The sequence below is a fragment of the Myotis yumanensis genome, unplaced genomic scaffold (genome assembly GCF_028538775.1).
Source record: "Myotis yumanensis isolate MYYU_CA2020_CCGP unplaced genomic scaffold, mMyoYum1.0.hap1 SCAF_1, whole genome shotgun sequence".
Lineage (NCBI taxonomy): Eukaryota > Metazoa > Chordata > Mammalia > Chiroptera > Vespertilionidae > Myotis > Myotis yumanensis.
In genome coordinates, this window is record NW_027223752.1 from 60,984,061 (window position 1) to 61,007,419 (window position 23,359).

Consider the following 23,359-nt stretch of genomic DNA (forward strand, 5'->3'; position numbering starts at 1 on the left):
GGAGAACTTGCAAACTCCTGAGACGGTGTGTGCCAAATTGAGGAACCCCATCTTACTCTTTCCCCCTTATTCCAAATCAGTTTGTCACCTCTGTGATCATTGTCTGGGGCACAGCTGAATCATGGTTCTTTATACTTGAATTTCCAAGCACAAGTTTCCATTAGTAAATTATTTCGCTGGTATCACTTTTCGTGTCCCTGTCCCAGTTGTTTTCAAAATGGTTTATTTAGACCTAGATTAATAAGAAATGGGTTGAGAAATAGACTAAGAGCTTGGTGCAGTGTGTGGAAAAGTTTCTTACAAGCCAATCTTAAGAGTTAAAAAAGTATGCCATGCCCACTGCTGGGCCACTCGATGGTGGCTCTAGGATTTGTCATGTCTGTTCTACTTACAGCAGCAGCATTAAGTGTCCACCCAACCTTCTCTGTACTTAGAGCAATAGACATTTATGACAACACTTGGTACTAGTCTAAGTTTTGGGGTTGAGGTTTTCATAGTCACTGGAGCATGTGTACCATAAGGCCAAGGAGGCCAGTGCATAGCGAGGTAGGTTGGCTTTAACTTGCCTCCTGCTGTCCTGGACGCCAAGCCCCTCTCACTTCCTGAGCCTGCCCGAGGCCCAGTTCTCATGCTTGGGTGCTCAGCTACATAAAATAGTAACCAGCACTTTTGGTAGCCATAGATAGTTGCCTAGGCTTATGATACAATTTTGAGATGTTCCTATCCTTGACACTGAAAGAATAAATTTCTTCCCTTTACCTCACACAACTAAAAAAACCCCCAATTTTCTTTCTTAACATTGCTAAGGCAAGTAGAGGACTCATGAGATTGGTCTTACAGTTTACATCACTGCAGTAGTTCCTCAGTTCTGTTCAGTAGACCTAAGTCTAAAATGAATGCATTATTACACATTTATTCTTCAAGGATTTTCGAAGGACAGAGGATCAATAATGTTGCATTTGAATGAAGACAGTGGATTCGGGAGAACTTTTATGCCTATAGCCCACTATTAGGATAGCAAAGGAGCCTCTATGTATCCCCCAAGGGATGGTGCCTTGATAATACTTTCCCAGTCTATGCTGGCTAGATAAACCCAAATTCCCCTTCTTGTATGTTTTCCTTTTAGAGATACCAATAACTACCACCTGGACCCTTCAAGATAATTTTGATAAGCATCATATCATGTCACAAAGCATTATCGACTACTTCTCCGGGTTTAAAGACGGAGCTGGAAGTGTGGTGGTCACTTCATCAGAGTATGTCCCAGGTCTTGATAAACTAGTATGTGGCTGTGAAGATGGGAACATTTTCATTACACAGGCTTTGAGTGCTGCCAAAGCAGGACTTCTGGAAGGAGGTTCTCTATTGAAAGGTCGTTGAATTTTACTTCACCCTATTTATTTAATTTGTCTAAGTTTCAACTTTAACAAATTGTACTAAGAAGATTGCTGAAGCTTAAAAAGTTTGCTGGCATTTGCTAATAAATTTGTTAACTTTAAAACAGGTTTTAAAGTTAAAGTAATATGTTTTTTTTTAAAAAGTCAAACAGAAGATTATACAATGAGAAGTGTTTCTGTCCTTCCTTGATTTTCCTGTTTCCTTCACCAAAGGCAACAGCTAATGCATTTCTTTATTCCTTTCTCAAAAAATTCTGTGCCTATATAAGCATATACCAGTATAGCAATATGCATTCATTTAATTAGTCTACACAAATGAAAACATATTCTGAACACTTTACTGAAATGTTCTTAAACAAATCTCAAAATATTTTTGGAGTACATTATTTATGAGCTCATTTTAATTGATTAATAATTATCAAATTTTAATTTTTTAAAAGATCTTGTTCAAAGATGTTTAAGTTTTTCTAGGCTTTGGCTACTGAGACAATGCAGAATTAACTATCTTTGCACATACATGTGAGTATATCTATAGTATTAATTCCCAGAACTACTGGATCAACACTTGTTTGAATTTTTAATTTTGAAAATTTATCTAAAAATGTTCTCCAAAGAACATGCACCAATGTCTATGTGTATTCACTAACAGCTTATGCAAATGCCTTATTCCTCAAGTCTTAGCCAACTTTGTATGCTAGTAAACTTTTTAATATTGCCAGTCAGTAGAAAGAGGTATCTTACTGCTTTAATTTTTATTTCTTTGTTAATGAAAACTAAATATGCTGTTCTACATCTTTGAGCATTGCAACAGGGAATACCTATTAAATAAAGATTTATGTAGTAAGTTGTCTTAAGTAAAGGCAGGAAATGTAGGAGGTGATTGAGATTTGGAGATGTGTAGATGAATTTGTATTCTATGTTTTATTCCACAGATCCTACTTGATTAGAAGGTCCTTAATGGTAAAGACCAAATCTCATTGAAAACAAAAACACACAAAATAAACTTTTTACCTTGTCTGCTAATGTTCTCAGCTTACTTTGGCTTCTTACTAACTTGTGACTCAGTAATTGACTGAAATAGAGCTGTGAATAGCAATGAACCGAACTGAGGAGAAGTAATGTCCTGCTATACAGCTCAGTGACTGCTGTTAAAGTTAGTGAAAAAGCTTAAAACCTTAGCAGTTTTTACCAGGGCTGTTTTGTCTTACCCAGAAAATAAGCAGAAACCTGCATTTGACTAGTAGGTTTTTTTTCACTCTTTTTTTTTTTTTTTTAATCCTTATCCAAGGATATTTTTCCAATAGATTTTTTTCAAGAGAGTTGCGGGGAGGGGGATGAAGAGAGAGAAAAACATCAAAGTGAGAAAGACACATGGATTGGTTGCCTCCCACTCATGCCCGACCTGTAGCCTGGGATAGTACCTGCAACCGAGGTACATGCCCTTGACTGGAAATCGAACCCAGGACCCTTTGGTCTGTGGGCCAAGGCTCTAACCACTGAGAAAACCAGCCTGAGCACTAACTCTTAAAATGAATTACTATTTATCTTGGTTTGCACAGGGGATGTAAAGTGAGGGCATATCTGATGGAATAGAAGTAACTAATGATTCTTTAAAGACGTAATAATGACTTTTTGGGACTCATTTTTAATTTGAATAAAAGTTTGCGTTCTGCGGTCCTTTCCAATTTTTTAGTTAGCTAATGGAAGAAGAAACAGTGTGGGGACTGGGTGTCAGTGGCCCTGAGTTCTAGTATAACTATGGTATAAAATACCATTTTCTACCAAGTGCCAGTATTAAGAAATCATGGCCCCTTTCTTATTTCACACCACAACAGTCTTGTGGGAAGATGTGCTATTATTATCTCAGGGTTTTTTAGGTGCCATATCTGTGGCTTAGAGAGGACAAAACTACTTGTCCATGGAGACAGATCTATTGAGTGATAGATCCAGAAAAGCAAAGTCATATTTCTTTTACAGAAAGCTATGCTATTGAACATTATGCTGTGTTTTCATTTGGATTCAAGTCACTTAACCTCTCTGAGCCTCAAACACTTTATTTGTAAAACTAAGAGTTGGAACTAGGTAATCTCTGATATCTTGGAAAACAAAAATGTCCTGTGACAGTTTGTTTTCCTTGTATGCATCCGGTCTGCTAATTAAAAGTAAAGCAATAATGTTCTAAGTTTTTTCTGTAGAGGCAAAACTTTCAAAGTTGTTCGCTCTTTTAGTATAGCATTTGCCATTTCATGGTACTGGTGTTGGTAACTTGCTAACGTCCTTAAAGAATCAGTAGACTTTGAACAAGCAGCGTTAGTGCTTCACCAGGAATGATCTGGCTTCAGAGGAGCACTTGCCTTTGAGATGGTCCAAGGATTGTTTAATACCCAATTGCCTCACTTTTGTAGTTTTCCTACATTAAAAATTTATAAAAGACAATCGCAGGACTATTTCTTGAACAAAAACAACTTTTGTATTATTTGGTGTTGGTTGTTTTTCAGATTCCCTTCCTTACAAAGTTCTCAAAGGCCATCATCAAAGTGTTATTTCATTACTTTACCCACATGGTCTCTCTTCAAAATTGGACCAAAGTTGGCTGGTGTCTGGGGACCAGGACTCATGTGTCATCATGTGGGATATCTTTACTGAAGAAATTTTGCATAAATTCTTTTTGGAAGCTGGTCCAGTAACAAGTCTTTTGATGCCACCAGAGAACTTCAGAGTAAGTTCAGACAAATAGTAAAATATATCACGTAAATTTAAAAGTTATTTAACATTAAAACTAGATAATTTTATGTGTTCTTTTCTAATCTTTTTATATGCATGTTATTATTACAACTTAAGTAAATAATTTGATTTTAAAGCAAAGGTTTTCTCAACTCTTGGCTTCATAAAAGCCAGTTAATTCTAAAGTACTTACATTTTTGTCTGTTTTCTCCTAGTTTTAAATTTGCAATGGAGTAAAATTATAAAAGTGATGACAATGAAAAAGAAATTCAAATATAGGAATTTACAAATTAGAAATTAATTTTTGCCTTCAACAATTTACTTTTATAATACTATTGATAGTTACATTTGCTTTTTGTTAAATAAATTTTTGTTTGTTCTTCCATTTTTTTAACAAATAATTAACTTTAAAAAATTTATGAGCATCTACCTTGTGTAGGTGGGACAAATGGAAATACCTTCAGGTATAATTTTATCATGCAATGTAAATTGAAATTCCACAGATCTTACATATTTGTTAAACTCACCTTTTGAGTTTCCTGAATTTTTAAGTTAGTTAATTGGCTTGTAAAAATTATTTCTCCATAGTAAGATTATAAAAAAATCAGCTTCAAGTAAACATGGACAAAACTTACACTGTGTTTTGTTTTTTTAATATATATTTTATTGATTTTTTTTACAGAGAGGAAGGGAGAGGGATAGAGAGTTAGAAACATCGATGAGAGAGAAACATTGATCAGCTGCCTCCTGCACACCCCCAACTGGGGATGTGCCCGCAACCAAGGTACATGCCCTTGACCGGAATTAAACCCGGGACCCTTCATTCCGCAGGCCGACGCTCTATCCACTGAGCCAAACCTGTTACGGCTACACTGTGTTTTTGTAGTAGACATAAATAAAGCAATATTTCAGCAATACAAATAATTTAATAAAACAGTGAAATAAAGCTAACTGGCTTAAAATAATAAACTTCCATGTGCTGATTTGGGATATCTTTTTTTTTTTTTTTTTAAATATATTCCATTGATTTTCCACAGAGAGGAAGGGAGAGCGACAGAAAGCCAGAAACATCGATGAGAGAGAAACATCAATCAGCTGCCTCCTGCACATCTCCCACTGGGGATGTGCCCGCAACCCAGGTACATGCCCTTGACCGGAATCGAAGCCGGGACCCTTCAGTCCGCAGGCCGACGCTCTATCCACTGAGCCAAACCGGTTTCGGCTGATTTGGGATATCTTGCTATGTCTTTTATTTCTGAGGTTCCCCTCCTTTATCCTTTTTTTTTTAAACTATTTTTTTCTCAGCTCCAGCATGGGAGTCCAAGTCAGTTCCACTCCTGACCCCTTTTACCTCTGCTTCACTCAGAGATAATTTAACTCTAAGGATCAGAACCCATTCAAACCAAGTCAGATTAACAAGGGAGGTTACCGAAAGGGCATAAGTGGCAATCGTTATACATACAATATGAAACACTATAGCAAGGCCAGAACTTGAATTGAAATATAGAAACCAAGGTCACTCCTTGAGTCTCCCTACCTCAGAAGTCTACTTTTCTCTGATTGCTCACTCCTCTTGCTTCTCCCTATGCCTTCTTTTAGCTTTACAATTCAAATGCCCGGAGAAAAGATTCCTATTGGCCTAACGTTTACGTTTGTATGTTTATAGCTGAAGTATATTGGACTGTCCATTCTAGAGGCTGTGGGTTGTGCACATTCTCCAGGAGGTTATATTGGGGAGGCAATGCCATCTTCCCCATTCTCAAGGCCAGGCTCTCCCCATCTATTCACCTGCCACTTTGTGATTTTGTTTCCCTCGGGACTTCTGTAGTTTCCTTAAAAAGAACGTGCCTCCCAATGCCCCGTTGAATGTGGTCAGTGATGGGCACTGGGAGATTTTCAAGGGATCCCAACTGGTGCTTTAAACATAGCAGCTGAAACGCTGGCTAGTTGCCTTTGTGAAAGTGGGAACATCCTAATAGCAAGGTGATTAGAAAAGAAACAGAGAAGGTAGAAAAGCCACTCCCTGCTTTCCTCCTGCCCCACCCGCCTCACCCCAGCCCAGCCCACCCCACCCCACCTGCATTCATAGTCTGACTATTGTATGAGTGGTGGGAAGGCACAGAGCTGCTATAAACTCCTCCCTGATGACCTTCACCAGCACCAGCATGGATAGTGTCTAACCCAGGGGTGGGCAAACTTTTTGACTCGAGGACCACAATGGGTTCTTAAACTGGACCGGAGGGCCGGAACAAAAGCATGGATGGAGTGTTTGAGTGAACTAATATAAATTCAAAGTAAACATCATTACATAAAAGGGTACGGTCTTTTTTTTTTTTTAGTTTTATTCATTTCAAATGGGCCGGATCCGGCCTGCGGGCCATAGTTTGCCCACGGCTGGTAACCTAAACTGTGCTCCAGGTAACCACATGCTGACTTTTTTCAAAGTATCTTAAGACTCTTTATCCTATGAGCCTATTTTTGGTCCTTGTGTCTTTGAGACGGAACATTAATTGGGAACTATCTAATGCTGACTTCCTTTAAATTGTGTCTACACTGAGTTTCCTGTTTGGATTAGAATCTGTATAGTTCTGGGAACAGCACCAAATCACATTTTGAGGCTTTAAGTGGAAAATACCAGCTCATGATTCCCTTGCGCCTAAGCTTCTGTCTACAAATAGCTTCTTTTTGTGGCAACAAATTAGCTCCGAGGGTTATTTGACTCTGCATTATTTCCGACGTCTGCCCCACACTGCCTGAATCTGCTGAGTGATGGTCAAGTCCTTCATTTATCTTACAAGTGGATCTGGCCTGGAATTCTCCTTTGTACTTGCATCTCTTGACCTTCCCGACAGGGCGTTGGGGTTAAAATCCACGCAGTGTTGAAAGCTCTCCTCTAGCGTGTTAGGTGGAGGGGTGCTGTAGAATGTCATTTGACAAAATGGGGCTTTAATAAACATTTCACATTAGCAGGGGGAGGGTCTGATTCAATTTTAAAGAAAGCATTTGCCTGCTTACTTACAAAGGATGTTGCTTGTTTGTCCCCCCCGCAGCTGAGGGGCAATCAGGTGGTTTTCTGTGTGTGCGGTGACCACTCCGTGGCCCTCCTCCACCTGGAGGAGAAGCGGTTCCTCTTCTGTGCCCGGAAGCACCTGTTCCCGGTGAAGATGATAAAGTGGCACCCGGTTGAGGATTTTTTAATTGTTGGGTGTGCAGATGACTCCGTTTACATCTGGGAGATTGAAACAGGTAAATTGACATTTTACCCCTTTTTCATCCTTTACATTTTTATTTTATGCATCCAAACATTTGGCTCGGTGGAGGATTCCAGAGAATAAAGCTGTGGTGGCCTCACTTGCTTTAACTTTTGGGTGGTCTGCGTTTGATGGCTTCAGGGGAAGGTGGGTGTGGAAAATAAAACACAGTGGCCCACGTTAGGCCCTGACCAATGATGATTAGCTGACAGGGCAGTGCACAGGAATGAGCCGGATGTTTCTGGAAGCTATAAATAAAGGCATACGTTATCTACTTTAATTATTAACAAGAGAGAAATTTAGTGTCCTACCAGTCTCAAATTATCATTCAATTCTGCCTCCTTCAGCACACTCACCATCTCAGAAACATTTTGAGTTAATTGATGACCAGTAACAATGGAATATAATTAATTACAAAACTCCAAAAAGTTGAGTCAGGGAAACTGAAAATTGAGTGGCTCACCTGAACTTTTGATGTCATAGTGAATGTATAGTTTGAACCTTCAATTTTTTAAAGAAAGTTTTGATATATAACTCGAGAGTAACACATCTCAGGCAAATGCTGGGAGCATATCAAATAAGGCAAGGTAATTAGTAAATGAATCAGGGGAGTACCCTGGAGAGTACATTTTACTGAAACCATTGCATGATATTTATTGATTAATCAGTGGTGGTTTTATGTCAGGTATTACTAACAGATGGATAGTTTGTAATATTCTAGTTTAGAACTGTACGTCACCAAAATAATTGCTACTTTCCTTACATTTGACTCTCCTGTGTTAATAATGATGGCTAATGTACTGGTTTACAATGGGCACAACATAATCCACCTTATATGTGTACCATGCTTCATAGTTTGGACAGGATTTCATGCTTGTTTTCACATTAGCTTGTCACAATTCTAGGATAGAAAGGAAAGGTCTTGTTCTCAATTTTATTGATGTGGAATTTGTAGCTCTGATGTATAAATGTACAACCAATATGAGGGCCCTTGTTGTTCTTTGCACAATATAAACAAAATTAGGAGAGTTTTCGAGTTCTTACATAACCTATCAACCTGAGAGACAGTTAAGTATAATGCATAAAATAGACTGTAAAGTCCAGGCTTGCAAATGGGGCCTGATAGCAAAGATCTATAAGACCTTGGCAAAGGACTTGGCTTCTTCATATGTCAATTTTCTCATCTGTGCAGTGGGAGTCATAGTTCTGCCTTCTGTTAGGATTAAGTGCAATGCTTGCAACAGTGCCTATAGGTGCTAAGCCCTTAGTAATCTAATCTAATAAAAGAGAAACATGGTAATTAGCGTACGACCGCTACCCTTTTCATTGGCTAGTCAGGGCGATATGCAAATTAACTACCAACTAAGATGGCAGTTAACCGCCAACAAAGATGGCGGTTAATTTGCATATGTAGGCACAATGCAGGGAGGCGAAAGGGAAAGCAGGAAGAAGCCCCCTGCCACTGACAGTGATCGGAAACCCAGGGCGGAGCTAAGAGCCGGGAAGTAGGGGTGGAGCCAGCGATGGGAGCTGGGCACGGGTGAAGCTGGCAGTCCCGGGAGCTAGGGGTCCCTTGCCTGGGCCTAAAGCAGAGCCTGTGATTGCGGGGCTGCTGCAGCTGCGGGTCCCCGCTGCCCAGGCCGGATGCCTTGGCCAGAGGCGTTAGGCCTGGGCAGGGGCGGAGCCTGCAACCCCAGGGAGCTGGGGGTCCCCTGCCCAGGCCTAACGCCTCGGTCAGAGGCGTTAGGCCTGGGCAGGGGTGGAACCAGCCATTGCAGGGAGCAGGGGCAGAGTCAGCGATCCTGGGCAGCTGGGGGTCCCCTGCCTAGGCCTAACGCCTTGGCCAGAGGCATTAGGTCTAGGCAGGGACAGAGCGGGAGATTGCGGGGAGCTGGGGGTCTCCTGTCCAGGACTAATGCCTCGGCCAGAGACGTTAGACCTGGGCAGGGGCAGAGCGGGAGATCGCGGGGAGCTGGGGATCCCCTGCCCAGGACTAATGCCTCCACCAGAGGCCTTAGGTCTTGGCAGGGGTGGTGCCAGAGATCGTGGGTAGCAGGGGCGGAGCCGGGAATGGTGGGAGCTGGGGGTCCCCTGCCCAGACCTGACACCTCTGCTGGAGGCCTCAGGCCTGGGCAAGAGGCCGATCCGGTGATCGGCGATCGGAGGGTGATGAGGGTCAACTCCTCTGGCCGAGGCATCAGGCCTGGGCGGGGGGCGGAGCCAGTGATTGGGGGGATATGAGGGTCCCCTTGCCCAGGCCTGAAGCCTGGGTCAGAGGCGTCAGGCTTGGGCGGGGGGTGGAGCAAGCGATCAGAGGGAGATGGGGGTCCCCTGCCCAGGCATGATTCCTGGGCCAGAGGCATCAGGCCTGGGCGGGGGTCAGAGCCAGTGATCGGGGGGAGATGGGGGTCCCCTGTCCAAGCCTGACACCTCTGGCGGAGGCGTCAGGCCTGGGCAAGGGGCCGATCAGGCGATTGGAGGGTGATGGGGGTCAACGCCTGAGGGCTCCCAGTATGTGAGAGGGGGCAGGCTGGGCTGAGGGTCACCCCCCCCCCCCCACCCAGTGCACGAATTTCATGCACCGGGCCCCTAGTCTATATATATAAAAGCCTAAGCAACCGTTACGACAATTCAACCGAACGACTGGTCACTATGACATGCACTGACCATCAGTGGGCAGATGCTCAACACAGGAGTTGCCACCTGTTGGTCAGTGCACTCCCACAGCCAACCTCCCATGTCCAGCCAACCTCCCACAATCCCTGCCCCCAGCCAGCTGGCCCCAATCGGCCCTGATCAGGACTGGGTGAGAGGGCCCTGATCGGTCCCAATCGCCGGCCAGGCCGAGGAACCCCACCCGTGCACTGGGAGCGGGGGATGCTCCCTCAGCCCAGCCTGTGCCCTCTTATAGTCCAGGACCCCCCAGGGATCGGGCCTAAGCTGACACTCAGACATCCTTCTCACAGTCCGGGGCTCTCGCAGTCCAGGACCCCTCACTCCTTACAGTCCACCTTCCATGGAGGCAGGAGCGGCTCACGCCACCTCCACTGGGCTCGCCAGCCCTGAGCCCAGTTTCTGGCTTGGGGGGGACGGGGAGTGCCACTCAACCAGAAGCCTGGCTCACTGCTCTTTAGTGCTGGCCCTGCCCCCCGCCCACTGGTGTGTGGGGGGTGATCTAGGGCCAGACTGGCAATGGGAGGGGCCATGGGAGGTTGAAGTGCCATGGTCGCGCCCTGTTCCACCTCTGTGGAGGCTCTGGGACCATGCCCCCACCACATTCCCATCCCCCCTCCGCCTCTGAGAAAGACATGGTGCCAGAACCTGGACCATGCAGCCCCCTCTCCCGCCGCCTCTGTGGAAGGGGTGACGAAGAGACCAGGCCATGCCTCAGCCTCTCCTGCCCGCCTCTGTGGAAGGGATGACGCAAGGACCCGCAGCTGCATGGGCCCAGTCCCGGCGCTGCCTGTCCCATGGCTTCTGCGGAAGGGGGGATGCCGGGACCGCCATGGCTGGCCTGGCAGCGCAGGCTCACTGGCCCCACCCCCCGCCCACTGGTCATTCCAGTTCGGCTGTCCGGTCTAATTAGCATATTACACTTTTATTATGATAGATTATTATTGTCATTAACATCATAAAAGAATGTGGCAAAATCTTGACTTCTGCTTGTGAAGTCTGAGCCTGTAGAACACATGCACTTATAAATATGTGCACTTGCATTGTTTTCAATCGTGGATACTGCTAATAAAACATTTTCCCTGGAAAATGGAGTCAAGCTAAAATACAGAGATCTGTCCGCTGGACAGAGAAGGGGAGGGAAAGATGGAGTGGACTGTCAAATGGACAATAATCATCATAGTGGCCATTATGGGTACATCATGCTTTAACTAAGGAATCTCCTACAGTTGGTTATTTATATTGCTTTCTATAGAACGGTTTTAGCCTGGCCAGTGTGGCTCAGAGGTTGAGTGTCGACCAATGAACCAGGAGGTCATGGTTCAATTCCTGGTGAGGGCACATGCCTGGGTTTCAGGCTCGATCCCCGGGGGGGGGGACATGTAGGAGGCAGCTGATCAATTATTCTCTCTCATCACTGATGTTTCTATCTCTCTCCCTCTCCCTTCCTCTCTGAAATCAATAAAAAATATATTTTATTTAAAAACTTTTAGAATTGTCATATCAAATAATATGCACACATTTTGTGTGCATTGTTTAATATTAATAGCTAATTAATGTGCCATATTAACTTATAGAATATTTGTTTCAAATGAGACAGTGAGGCTGTTTATCTCCTGGTTATTTACATTAAGTTTATAAACAACTGTAACTCAACCTAAGATGGATCTTATTATAGGTGAAAATATTATTAATCATTGTATCAATGCCTTCCTGTTTGAGATGTACCTCTTCACTTTTTCAAAGCATCCTCTCATCGACGGTCTCATTGGAGTCCCACAACACTCCGTGGAGGTGGCTGGCAGCCTACATTTTCTTACCACACTCATTCCTTTTAAATAAGTTTATATTATTCCTTTAATCCTTTGCCTGGTATTAATTTTGTTTCGGCTTCCCTTTAAACTCTGCAATTCCAATTTTGCTTAAAATTTAATGATCTTTTTTTCTTTCCCAAGCTGGATTTCAGGTAGCTATGATGCTTTCATCATGTTTATTGTACTTGATTTCTATTTCATCTTTTTCCTTAAAGGTAGAAAAATCTAGGATCAGTAAGCTTATAGTTTCATAAACTGAGGGTGGAAATATCAGCTAAAGACCAAAGGCAGTTAGTCTGAAAAGAGTTTTGTGAGGGCATAGAATGAATGTGTTTGCTCATTGGTGTGCCTGGCACATAAATTAATTAAGTAAGTAAGTAATGAACAAATGAATTAACTAACCCAAATATTCTTGGGTCTCAGTAGATTGAGCACAAAAGTGAGTTCATCTTAACCTTGGCCAGTTGTGGTGGCTCTTAGATCGTGGCTGCTCAAATGTAGGTGTGTTCTTAGCTTTCTCCCCCAAGTCTCCGCTGGAGTTCCTAGATTTGCAGAGCATATTTCACCTCAGGTATAAGTCTGTGTGTTTTCTACTCTTGCCAGTGTTTTCTGGCCCTTTGCCTTTCAGTTTTGCTAAAAGGTCAATCTTAGTTCTATGTATGAACAGACCTATTCTTTGCTCCTTTTCTCCAGCACTCTGCCTCCTCTATATACACAAGAGGAATACATTGACACTAAGGCATTTATCGGATCTTTCAGCACTAGAGCAACTTCAGAGCCCACAGAGGAAAACAGGAGGTGTCAGTGGATAAGGACTGGGAGAAATGGGCCCAGAAATAAAAGGCGGGGCGGGGGGCGGGGGGAGAGCGGCTTGAAGGCAAAGTAAGTAAGTTAGTAATTCTCAACTGTGTCTGTGCCAAAAGTCTGCTTTGGTGAAAAGGTGAGAGAGATACTGGGTATAGTTTAATCCCTGTGTGACCTTCTCCTAGGTACTGAGAATGGGCTATAAAACATCTTCAGTTTTTCACAAACACTTTGCAATAGCCTATTCCTGCTTTATTCATGAAACTCTTTGGTAGCATATACAAGCATATTCTAGAGCAGCACTTCTCAACCTGTGGGTCGCGACCCCTTTGGGGGTGGAACGACCCTTTCACGGGGGTTGCCTAAGACTGGAAAACACATATATAATTACATATTGTTTTTGTGATTAATCACTATGCTTTAATTATGTTCAATTTGTAACAATGAAATTGGGGGTCACCACAACATGAGGAACTGTATGAAAGGGTCGCGGCATTAGGAAGGTTGAGAACCACTGTTCTATAGCCACTTACCCTCATGCCCATTTCATATGGAATCACAAGAGGGGTTCCTTTCTGTGATCGGTGGCATGGTCAGATGCAGGCTGGGGTGGGGTTCAGCATCATAGATGGGCATGTCATCTCAGGGAAGAAGCAAGCAACCGAAGTAGAGGACTATTTATGTCACCGTGAGGGCCCTCATCTGTGGCTCTAAAAATGCGGTGCTACCAGGTTGGGAGTGATGAGGGCATCCAGTTATGCTTATTGATTTGCCAGCTGCCCCATGATGGTTAGGCCTGATTAGGAAGGGGGAAAAAAATGGAGATGTCATTTAGATTCATCTTTCAGCTCCCGCAGTGTGTTTGGCACCGGCAACTCTGGGCAGCGCTGTGGCCCTCATTGCTGTGAGACACAATAGGGATAATGTAATACTGATTCCCCCGCTAAAATGCACACCAAAAATAAGTCTCAGCTCTGTGCTTATTGTTCCTTTAAGAATTAGATTTAGATAATTCCAAGGACTTTTCTGTTCACAGGAATGGATTTACAAGCAGAAAACCTGTGTAATGAGTTTCTTGTATGTTACTAATATAACATTATTCTTATGGAAGGTATTCTTATGGTTTATGTTATGAAATATGCCATATTAAGCAACTGGATTTTTTTGTGTGGGAAAATGAAACCTGACTTGCTTGAAAATAAAACACCTCCTAAGAAGATAGATCAGAAAAACTTTTTGTAAAGGGCTGGATAATTTCAACTTTGTGGGCCATGTGATGATCTCTGTTGCAACTACTGAACACTGCCCTTGTAGCGCAAGAAAAGCCATAGACAATCCTTGAAGAAGTGGGCAAGGCTGTGTTCCATTAAATCTTTATTTACAAAAGCAGGCAGCAGGCTGGATTTGGCCTGCAGATGTCGTTTGTAGACCTTTAAGACTGATGATAATTCTTTTTAAAGATCATTATTTTTATAATAGCTTATTCTAAAGCAGTTTACAGTTTTTAATTTATTACACTTCACTGACTATATGCTTATACCCATTTTGCTAGTGAGAAAGTGGAACAGAGAGAGATTGAGCCTGAAGGTTCCCAGGTTAGGTACTTGGCACCTGCACTAGAAGGTTCATATCTCTCTCTCATTCTTGTGTGTTCTCCACTGTACCATACAACAGGACACCTTGCAGGTGGAGGTCAGCTTTGTGAGACTGTCAAGCATGGAATTGGTTAAGAAAAGCTCTGAGAAGAAACGGCTGCCAGGAAGCCTGCTGCCTGCTCTCCTGTAGGAGATGATCTCTGTCTATCTCTCAGCACTCGGCTCTCCATCTACACACAGTTCTAACAGCTCTGGTCATCTGATTTCCCAGGTCACAGACTGGAAACAGCAAATCACAAGCGGGGAGGCTGCTAGTGGCAGGCACTGTGACAGCAGAAGCGACAGCTGACAGGAAGGGAGGGGAGGCAAAACTGTCTCACTGCTCAGGGCCGTCTTTCCTGTGCTCACGGGAGGACAGTCACCAAACAAAAGCTGGAATTGTTTCCACTGTTCAGGAAGCTCTTGGAGATGCTACGCAGGTTCTGGGCAGCCTCCAGTCCAGGTCCCATGACGCCTGCTGGAAAGCTGGGCTTTCTCCTTCTTGGGCATTTCTGGCTTCAGTAGGCACATTTAAATGTATTCATTATATCCATGGTGGACTGCAGACCTAAGGCGATATCAGAAGCAACCTGGGACCTGGAGGTCAGGGACACTGAAGTCTTTGGCCAATGAGAACGTAGAATTTAGGGTGAATGTGAATGTATTTTTGTTCATTTCTTCCTGTTCTTGCTCAGGTAATAAGAACTATGTGATTTGAGCAGGAAAGCTTTACTCCTGTAGCATGGCTTGGGGACCCAGCCTCTGCCTATGATGTGGTTCTGTGAGAGAACACATTCTGAGTTTTAGAACAACCACCTTATGAACAGGCCACTGGAACAAAACCTATGTATATGCAATTGAGGAAGTAATAAAGCAGATAATACATTTTAGAGTTATTTTCACCACAAGAGCTGAATTTTCTTTCTTAATTTATTTTTTCTTAGTAAAATTAGTAGCAGTTAGCTAGAAAATTAGTCAATCCACTATGACTCAATAGAAATGAAACATTTGTTCTTCTGTGGTTTCAAACTACACAGTCTTCAAAAGACAATTAAAAAATAAAACCATATACATATATGTGCATATGCCATATGGTTACTCTAATAAAAAAGAAACCAGAGCAACAACAAAAAATAGATAAATGGGCTTTCATAAAAATTAAAAATTTTGTGCATCAAAGGACATTATCAAGAATATGAAAAAACAGCCTACAGAATGGGGGACGTTACTTGCAAATCACATACCTGATAAAGGTTTCATATTCAGAATATATAAAGAACACTTAAAACACAACAAAAAGACAAATAACCCAATTTTAAAAAGCACAAAGAACTTGAATAGATATTTGTTCAAAGAAGATATGAAAATGGCCAAGGAGCACACAAAAAGATTATCAATATTATTAGCCAGGAGGGAAATGCAAATCAAAATCACAATGTGATACCACTTCACATTCACTAAGATGCTTATAATAAAATAAAAAAAGGAACATAAGTTTTGCCAAGGATGTGGAGAAATAGGAACCCTTTTATATTACTGATGAGAATATAAAATGGTGTAGCTATTGTACAAAACAGTTCTGCAGTTCCTCAAACTGAAACATAGAATTACTGCATGAACCAGCAAGCTCACTTCTAGGCATAGGTCCAGAGAAATGAAAACATGTCAACGCAGAGCATGTACACTGAGTGGCCAGATTATTATGACAGGCCAGATTATTATGACCACCCCATCAGTACAATGAAGTGAATTAGTTATGCAAATAATACTACTACTACTAATAAAACCTTGAGAGTATTTGCTTAGGAAGTTTTCAATATTCAGTATTTTTGGAAGTGTCAATGAAGTACTGATGGGGTACTGCCTTTTTTTAATACCAGAGAAAAATTCTATAATAATAAAAACGTAATATGCTAATTAGACCAAATAGCCAAATAACCTTCTGGACATCATTCTGGATGTCCTTCTGGATGAAGCCACCATGGCAGGGGCTGAGGCAGAGGTGGTTAGGGGAGATCAGGCAGGCAGGCAAGCAGTTAGGGGCGATCAGACAGGCAGGCAAGTGGTTAGGGGCCATCAGGCAAGTAGGCAGAGTGGTTAGGAGCCAGTGGTCCTGGATTGTGAGAGGGATGTCCGACTGCCAGTTTAGACCTGATCCCACAGGGCCTAAACTGGCAATTGGACATTTCCTGAGGGGTCCCAGATTATGAGAGGGTGCAGGACAGACTTAGGGGACCCCGCCCCCACACACACACACGAATTTTGTGCACCGGGCCTCTAGTACAATAATAAAGAGTTTAACCTTATTTTCAACCATATTAAATAAATCCAACTATTAACACTGGATCACTAAAGAAAGGAATATAAGTCTTACTGTATAATTTTTAAAATTTCAACATAAAGTCTCGGTAGACAACTTTACATGCATGTGTGTTCACCCATACGCATGCACGCACACAGAACAGGAACACATTCTCCCCCTACCCTCCTCCTGCCCCCAACACAATACTCTTCCATAATTCCATCTAATGAACATGGACCTCCTCTTTGGCAAAACTATATAAATGTTAATTTGATATTATGATTTTACAAACTTTTCAAAGTGAGGAAATTCCAAGGATGTAGAAAAAATCCAAGAGAATAAAAGATCTGCATGGGGTAGTTTCTGCTGTGCTCTTTAAAATCCAGATGTCACACTGAAAGGCCATTAACAAAAGAAGCATAAGTAATTTTCTTTTCCCAAACATGAATTTGCTTCTTTCTCAGTCCTTATTAGTCTGAACATCTGAACAATTATCTACATTTTATTATAGAACTATACTTCTTATGAACATGGTTATAGTTTTTAGATACCCCAGACTCATTTTCAAAATTCTACATTATATGATTTATTTTTATCTGGTAAAACACATATACTTGTGTGTGTGTGTGTGTGTGGATTTTAATTAAGGAGTCAATCTCTGGCATCTTAATATATGTTAGGCATATTATTGAGGTATTTCTAGGGTGTCTTTGGAACATTTTGTATGCTCAGAAACAAATATCAGTATAATCTCATTCTAATGATACAATAAACATTTTCTGCTCTTAAAATTACTTTTGCCAATTAAGGTGCATCCTTCGCTGCCTTTGTTCTTTCCCTGTTCAGTTGCTATCTTCCTGGGTTTTACTTTAGTAAAGAAAACATTTCCTGCAGCCGATGACACTTCTGGATCCAGTGCTGGCTGGATCTGCTTGTTACGTTTCTGCATTTAGTGATCTCTGGGGCTTACTTTACAGCAGAAGAAAGAGAAACAGGTCAGGATGGCTGCTCTGTGGCTCCTCCTTACTTTGGCCCCCACCCTTCTATAAGCATTTTATAGGGACGTTTGAACGTTAGTGGGTTTCACAGCTGCCATGTTTGGCAAAATAAACCCAAAGGAGCCATCTGCCCCTTCCCATGCTGCCTCCTTTTAATTCCCTAGCAACTTCCCAGTAGCCAGCTGCCACAGAAATTATTGGAAAAGCGAGACTCAGTGGACTGTAATGATTGTTATTCTCTGGGAAAGCAGATTCTTTGATTTGGCTGCGAGATAAAGGATATTGGATGCACTTGATTCATTCAAGTGTATCAATAATATCCAACTTGTACCTTTAACTTACTTGTTAGGATTCGATGGGAAAGATCTTTTGTGTTGCTAGGGGTGAATCAGGTGAAAACAAACCCAAAGGTCAAGTTCTAGGCTTGGGAGTGGTAAGCAGACAATCTGACTGGGGAATGGTATCATATTTTGTCTTGTGTGCTACCAAGAGTGGGTTGCTAATCTCAGCCTTGTCAAAAAGTCCTCAGCATGGATTGACCTGCTGATTTCCTCATCTTTTTCACATTCAGTGTAAATGAATTCCATTCTACTCTAGACCCATGCGCTGGGAAAACAAGGGCTTGTTTTGGCCACCAGGAAGCGTCAGAGTGCCAGTGGCTCCCCTGAGGGACACGGGGTATACCTGAGAGTTAGTTCAGTAGTGGACAGATACCGAGTTGTTTTTGTAAATTTAGTTAAATGAATAGAACTTTATCCCAACAGATCAAAATTAAGAACATTTATGCCTTGAGATGCCAAGAAAAGAACTGGAATAAGATCTGACAAAACAATTTACTTTTAATTCATGATTTACACTAGATTTACACTTCCTAAGTGTTCACAGTTTCTCTTTCCCTCCAGAAGCATCAACTGTAAGTCTAGTTTTAAAATCATATTGTTACATAATGCTCTTGTCTTTATTTCTTATAACCATGTTGTTTTCCCAAGACTGGTAGGCTGGCAAAGCTAGCCCTCATCAATGATTTTATAAGTTGTGCTTTTGTTAAAGCATTGGAAATAAAAGAATCTTTAGTACATTATAGACTACTCATAAGTGACATAGACAAAGCAATCAGAAAAATTAGGGGTATGGAATTAGATGACTTAGCTTATCTAAGTCATCTAATAGCTATAAGGAGAGGTCAAATGCAAGAGCAGATATCCTGTATTCTGCAAAACTGAACATTCTACCAACTTATCTCAGAGAATATCTTTTTCATTAGCTGTGACCTCATGGCTACCAATTATTTTGAATACATATCCACATTTTTTAGCCCTAATTTAAAACCTAAAAAAAGCTTTTTTTCTTTTTTTCCCCCTCTTTATTTTAGTTTGTAGTAAAGCAACAAAACTGAACCTCACATGAGTCCATTTACTTCACCATGTCTAAATTTTCTTTTCATTTGTTGCTGCAGACATATGACATGTTTGATTATTGTCTGCTCTCCTAGGCCCTGCTATAGCTGTTAAAAATATGTGCATTGTCTTATATCTCCAAAATCTGAAAAATCATGAATTCTAAAACCCTGTGGTCTGATATGTTTCGGATATGGGATTGTGGGCTTCGATTATCTTTCTTTGTTATCCTCCCCAAGTAATTGATAGCGTTCTACACAATACCATCTCTACTCCATGTCTTTGTTTTCTTGCCTCCCATTTATTTAACACATTGTAATCTGGCATCTCCCTATACTATTCCAATGAAACTGTTCTTTTTTTGAGGTTTCCTCACTTCCAAGTTCAGTTGTCATTCTCTGGGTTCCAAGTACTTGACTTGTCCGAACTGACCTCTCTCTTCTCTCTCTCCATCCTCACCCTTCCATGAGACTGCCTTCTCCTGATGGCCAGTGGCCCCTCTCTCTCGGGTGGTTTTACTTCTGCATGTGCTGTCTATATTATTCCCTGGGTTTATTCTTAGTATACTTCTCTTTATTTTGCTTTCTTGATTTGAGAGAGAGAAACATCAATTTATTGTTTCACTTATTGATGCATTCATTGGTTGATTCTTGCATGTGTTCTGACTATCAAACCTGCAACCTTGGCATATTGGGATGCTCTAACTGAGCTACCTTCTCTTTTTATTTGTGTTTTCCTCGGGCTGCTTTATCAACAAAGATATTGTATGTATGTGTGTGTAATTGTGGCAAAATAGATATAACATTAAATATACAATTTTAACTATTATTACATGCATATTCAGTGGTATTAAATACGTTCACTTCATTGGGCAACCATTACTGCCATCCATCTCTGGAACCTTTTCAGCTTCCCAAAATGAAACTCTGAACCCATTAAACATTAAGTCCCATTCCTCAGCCCTTGACAACTTTTTGTCTCTATGAATTTGACTACTCTAAGTACCTCATGCAGCATTTGTCCTTTTGTGATTGGCTTATTTCATTTAGCATAATCCTCTCAAGGTTCATCCATGTTGTATCAGAAATTCCTCTTCAAGACTGAACAATATCCCATTGTACCTATATACCACATTTTCTTTATCTGTTCATTTTTAATGGACACTTGGGTTGCTTCCACAGCTATGAACATAGATGCACAAATGTCTCCTTAAGACTCTGTTTTCAGTTCTTTTGGGCACACACCCAGAAGTCAACACAGGTCTTTTAACTACTATCTACACATCCTGAGAGGTGGGTTGTGGCAGATTGTGGCAGAGGGTAAGCAGCCACCCATAATGGGATCTTTCCTTGACAAAGGACCACAATACAGTATGGAGGAAATAGAACAAAGACTGAAGCCAAAAGAACCTATCTATTCTGTAAGGCTCCTTCCATGACATAAGGTCTATGCAACTACATACAAACTGCCTGCAGGAAGTTGCAGCAGATGATAAACTATAGGAACAGTGATGGGGGTGAGAGGAGTCGGATAAATGAACTGGCTAAAGAAGAAGAAGAGGGGAATGGTTCTATAACGTTAAGAACCTGCCAAAGACCACTGGAACCTAGACAGCCATTCTGTGAGAGTCCTGATCATTAATTCCAGAAGGCATTGCTGTTTCTTAGCCCCAATGCTATCCACAATATCTAGTGAGGTACTTGGATCAATTGAAAGATAAACTGTGTGCTCCATTTTTGTAAGCCTCCAGTAAAACATGGGAATATGTAATGTAGTTCAGAGCTACCAAAAACATTTAAAATTAAAATGCCATAGGGCGAGTTGGATTGGGACCTTCATCATCTTTTGCATGAACTATTGAAAATTTTCCTAACTGATTACCTTGCTAATCCAACCCTTTCATTCTCTTCTCTGTTTTGCCAGACAAGCATTCTCTACATTAAACTCAGCCCTGAACATGGATTCCCTATGGTGTAAAGTGGAAATGTAACTCCCTGCAGGGAATTGCAACCCTTTCCTAGCTTTTAAAAACTACTCAGAAAATGAGGGTAGGAGAAGGGGTTATAAAAAAAGTATGAAATGTTTAACCAGGCTTCACATTTATTTATGTTTATGATTTTTTGCATTTATGTATTTAGTTACTTTGTTTAAGAGGCAGAGCTTGCACATGTAAACCAGTGGGAGAAAAGAATACAAGAAGAATCCTGGCTGGGTGGCTCGGTTGGTTGGAGCATCATCCCATATGCAAAAAAGTTGCAGTCTGATTCCTGGGCAGGGCGTGTATGGGAGGCAACCGATCGGTGTTTCTCTCACATCGATGCTTCCTTTTCTCTCTCTGTCTCTCTCTCAAAATCAATTAGCAAAAACATATCTTTGGGTGAGGATTAAAACATAAAACAAGAATAAAAAAGAGATCTAAATCTATGGGCCAGAGTAAAAGTACTGCTGCCAAGTCCTAGTTGTATTACTTCCCTATTGCATAAAAAGTTACCATAAGTTTAGCAGCTTAAAACAACATCCATTTATTATCTTACAGCTTTGTAGGTTAGAAGTCCAGGCCAGCTCAATTAAGTTCTTACAGATCAAAATCAAGGTGTCAGCCAACTGGGCTCTTAACTGGAGACTCAGGGGAAGAATCTACTCCAAGCTCATGCAGAATTTAGCCTTATGCTTGTAGGTCTGAAGTCTTTGCTGGCTGTTGGCCAGCTGTCACTCTGATCCTTGTACATGGCCTCCTTCATCTTCAAAGCTAGCAATGGCACTTTTAATTCTTCTTATGCTTTAATTCTTTCTGATTTTCTTCTACCAGTTGGAGACAACTCTGCTTTTAAAGAGCTCACCTATTTAGGCATGGCCCACCTGAATAATGTCCATATTTTATGATCGACTGTTTAGAAACCTTACTTATATCTGCAGTGTCCTTTTTTTTTTTGCCATGAAGCGATATAATCCCCGGAGTGCTGTTTCATTATATGCACAGGGGAAGGAGTCACATAAGGATGAGGGTGATTAGGGGTTATTTTTAGAATCCTGCTTATCACATCAGTACTCAGGTAGGATAGTTTCTGGGTAAGTGAGTCTATGGAACAGGAGAGTGAAGAGATGCCAGAAGCCTTTTGGGTCATTGGAACAGAAACATGATATGAAATTTCACAAGTGGCCAGAGAAGCCTCACTGTAGTGAGGGTACCAAGAGTTGGTGCTTTCAAAGCAAAACCCTGTTCTCCTGTAGGAGCTTTGTTGTCTATTATTTCTCTAAAGAAAACTACTCCCAAGTCCCCTGGAGATTAAGTGAAATTAAAATGTTTTCCTCCTTTCATCTCCACCATGTCCCCCCAACCTCCTGCAAAAAAAAGTGAACTTATATATGACTTCAATCCTCATCCAGCACTTTATTCATGAGACTGTACCCCAATTTCTTCTTTTCCAATTCTCTCCCCTTTTCAAGGCAAAAATGCCAGATCAACTCAGCAAAATATTTAAATTAATTGACACCAGAGTGAATAAATGATGGAGTCAAATCTCTCCTAAGGTACTTAATGTTCAACTAAGACAGCGGTTGTCAACCTGTGGGTCGCAACCCCTTTGGTGGTCCAACGACCCTTTCACAGGGGTCGCCTAAGACCATCCTGCATATCAGATATTTACATTACGATTCATAACAGTAGCAACATTACAGTTATGAAGTAGCAATGAAAATAATTTTATGGTTAGGTCACAACATGAGGAACTGTATTTAAATGGCCAGAAGGTTGAGAACCACTGAACTAAGAGCATGAAGAAAGAAAAGATCTGTGTTTGAAATATTTTAAAATTTAAATATGAGCATATCTGGTGTCAAAAATTCAAACAACAAAGTGAATGATATGTTCAGTACTTTATCATGTTTTGTATATATTAGGTATTTACAAAGTTTTTATATAATTTTAATGTTTTGTATATAAGTAATTATAAACTTAATTATATACTTTATATCATAATACAGAAACACTTTTCAATATACATGCACCTCTTAAATTGGTTACAAATTGTATTAAGTTTTAGAGTAAGGTTAAAAATTAAAATTTAGTCATAGTTGGTTCTATGGTATTAGCATGTTTAAGAAGAAGGATTACTTAATAAGTAAATGCCTCATCCAGAAAACTATGGTTTAAAATTAATGCATTATTTGTATTCCTTCTATATTTCAACAACTTTAAACCTCTATGTGTTTTGATCCTTATTTTTTCTTCCACACCGCCCCCCACCCCATGCTGTTTTTCTGGAGGTCAATAGTCAGAATTAGACGTGAGGTGGAGTGTGGTCCAGCTGATAAATCCCAGGGTTGCTGTGACTGCTGGAGGCAGTGGCAGTGCTGGGGTTAAGG

General features: G+C 41.3%; 1 protein-coding gene across 4 annotated transcripts in view; it reads left to right on the top strand.

The window, feature by feature from the left end:
• WDR72 (WD repeat domain 72) overlaps positions 1-23,359 on the top strand; it is a 305,723-nt gene that overhangs the window by 45,256 nt on the left and 237,108 nt on the right. For all 4 annotated transcript variants that reach the window (XR_011472409.1, XM_070422447.1, XM_070422455.1 and 1 more), the window contains 3 exons: positions 1,127-1,372; positions 3,896-4,116; positions 7,172-7,367. Coding sequence is in view for 3 of the 4 variants with exons in the window: in XM_070422447.1 (XP_070278548.1) it covers positions 1,127-1,372; positions 3,896-4,116; positions 7,172-7,367 (663 nt within the window). In the remaining variant the exon portion in view is untranslated. The remainder of the gene's footprint in view (positions 1-1,126; positions 1,373-3,895; positions 4,117-7,171; positions 7,368-23,359) is intronic.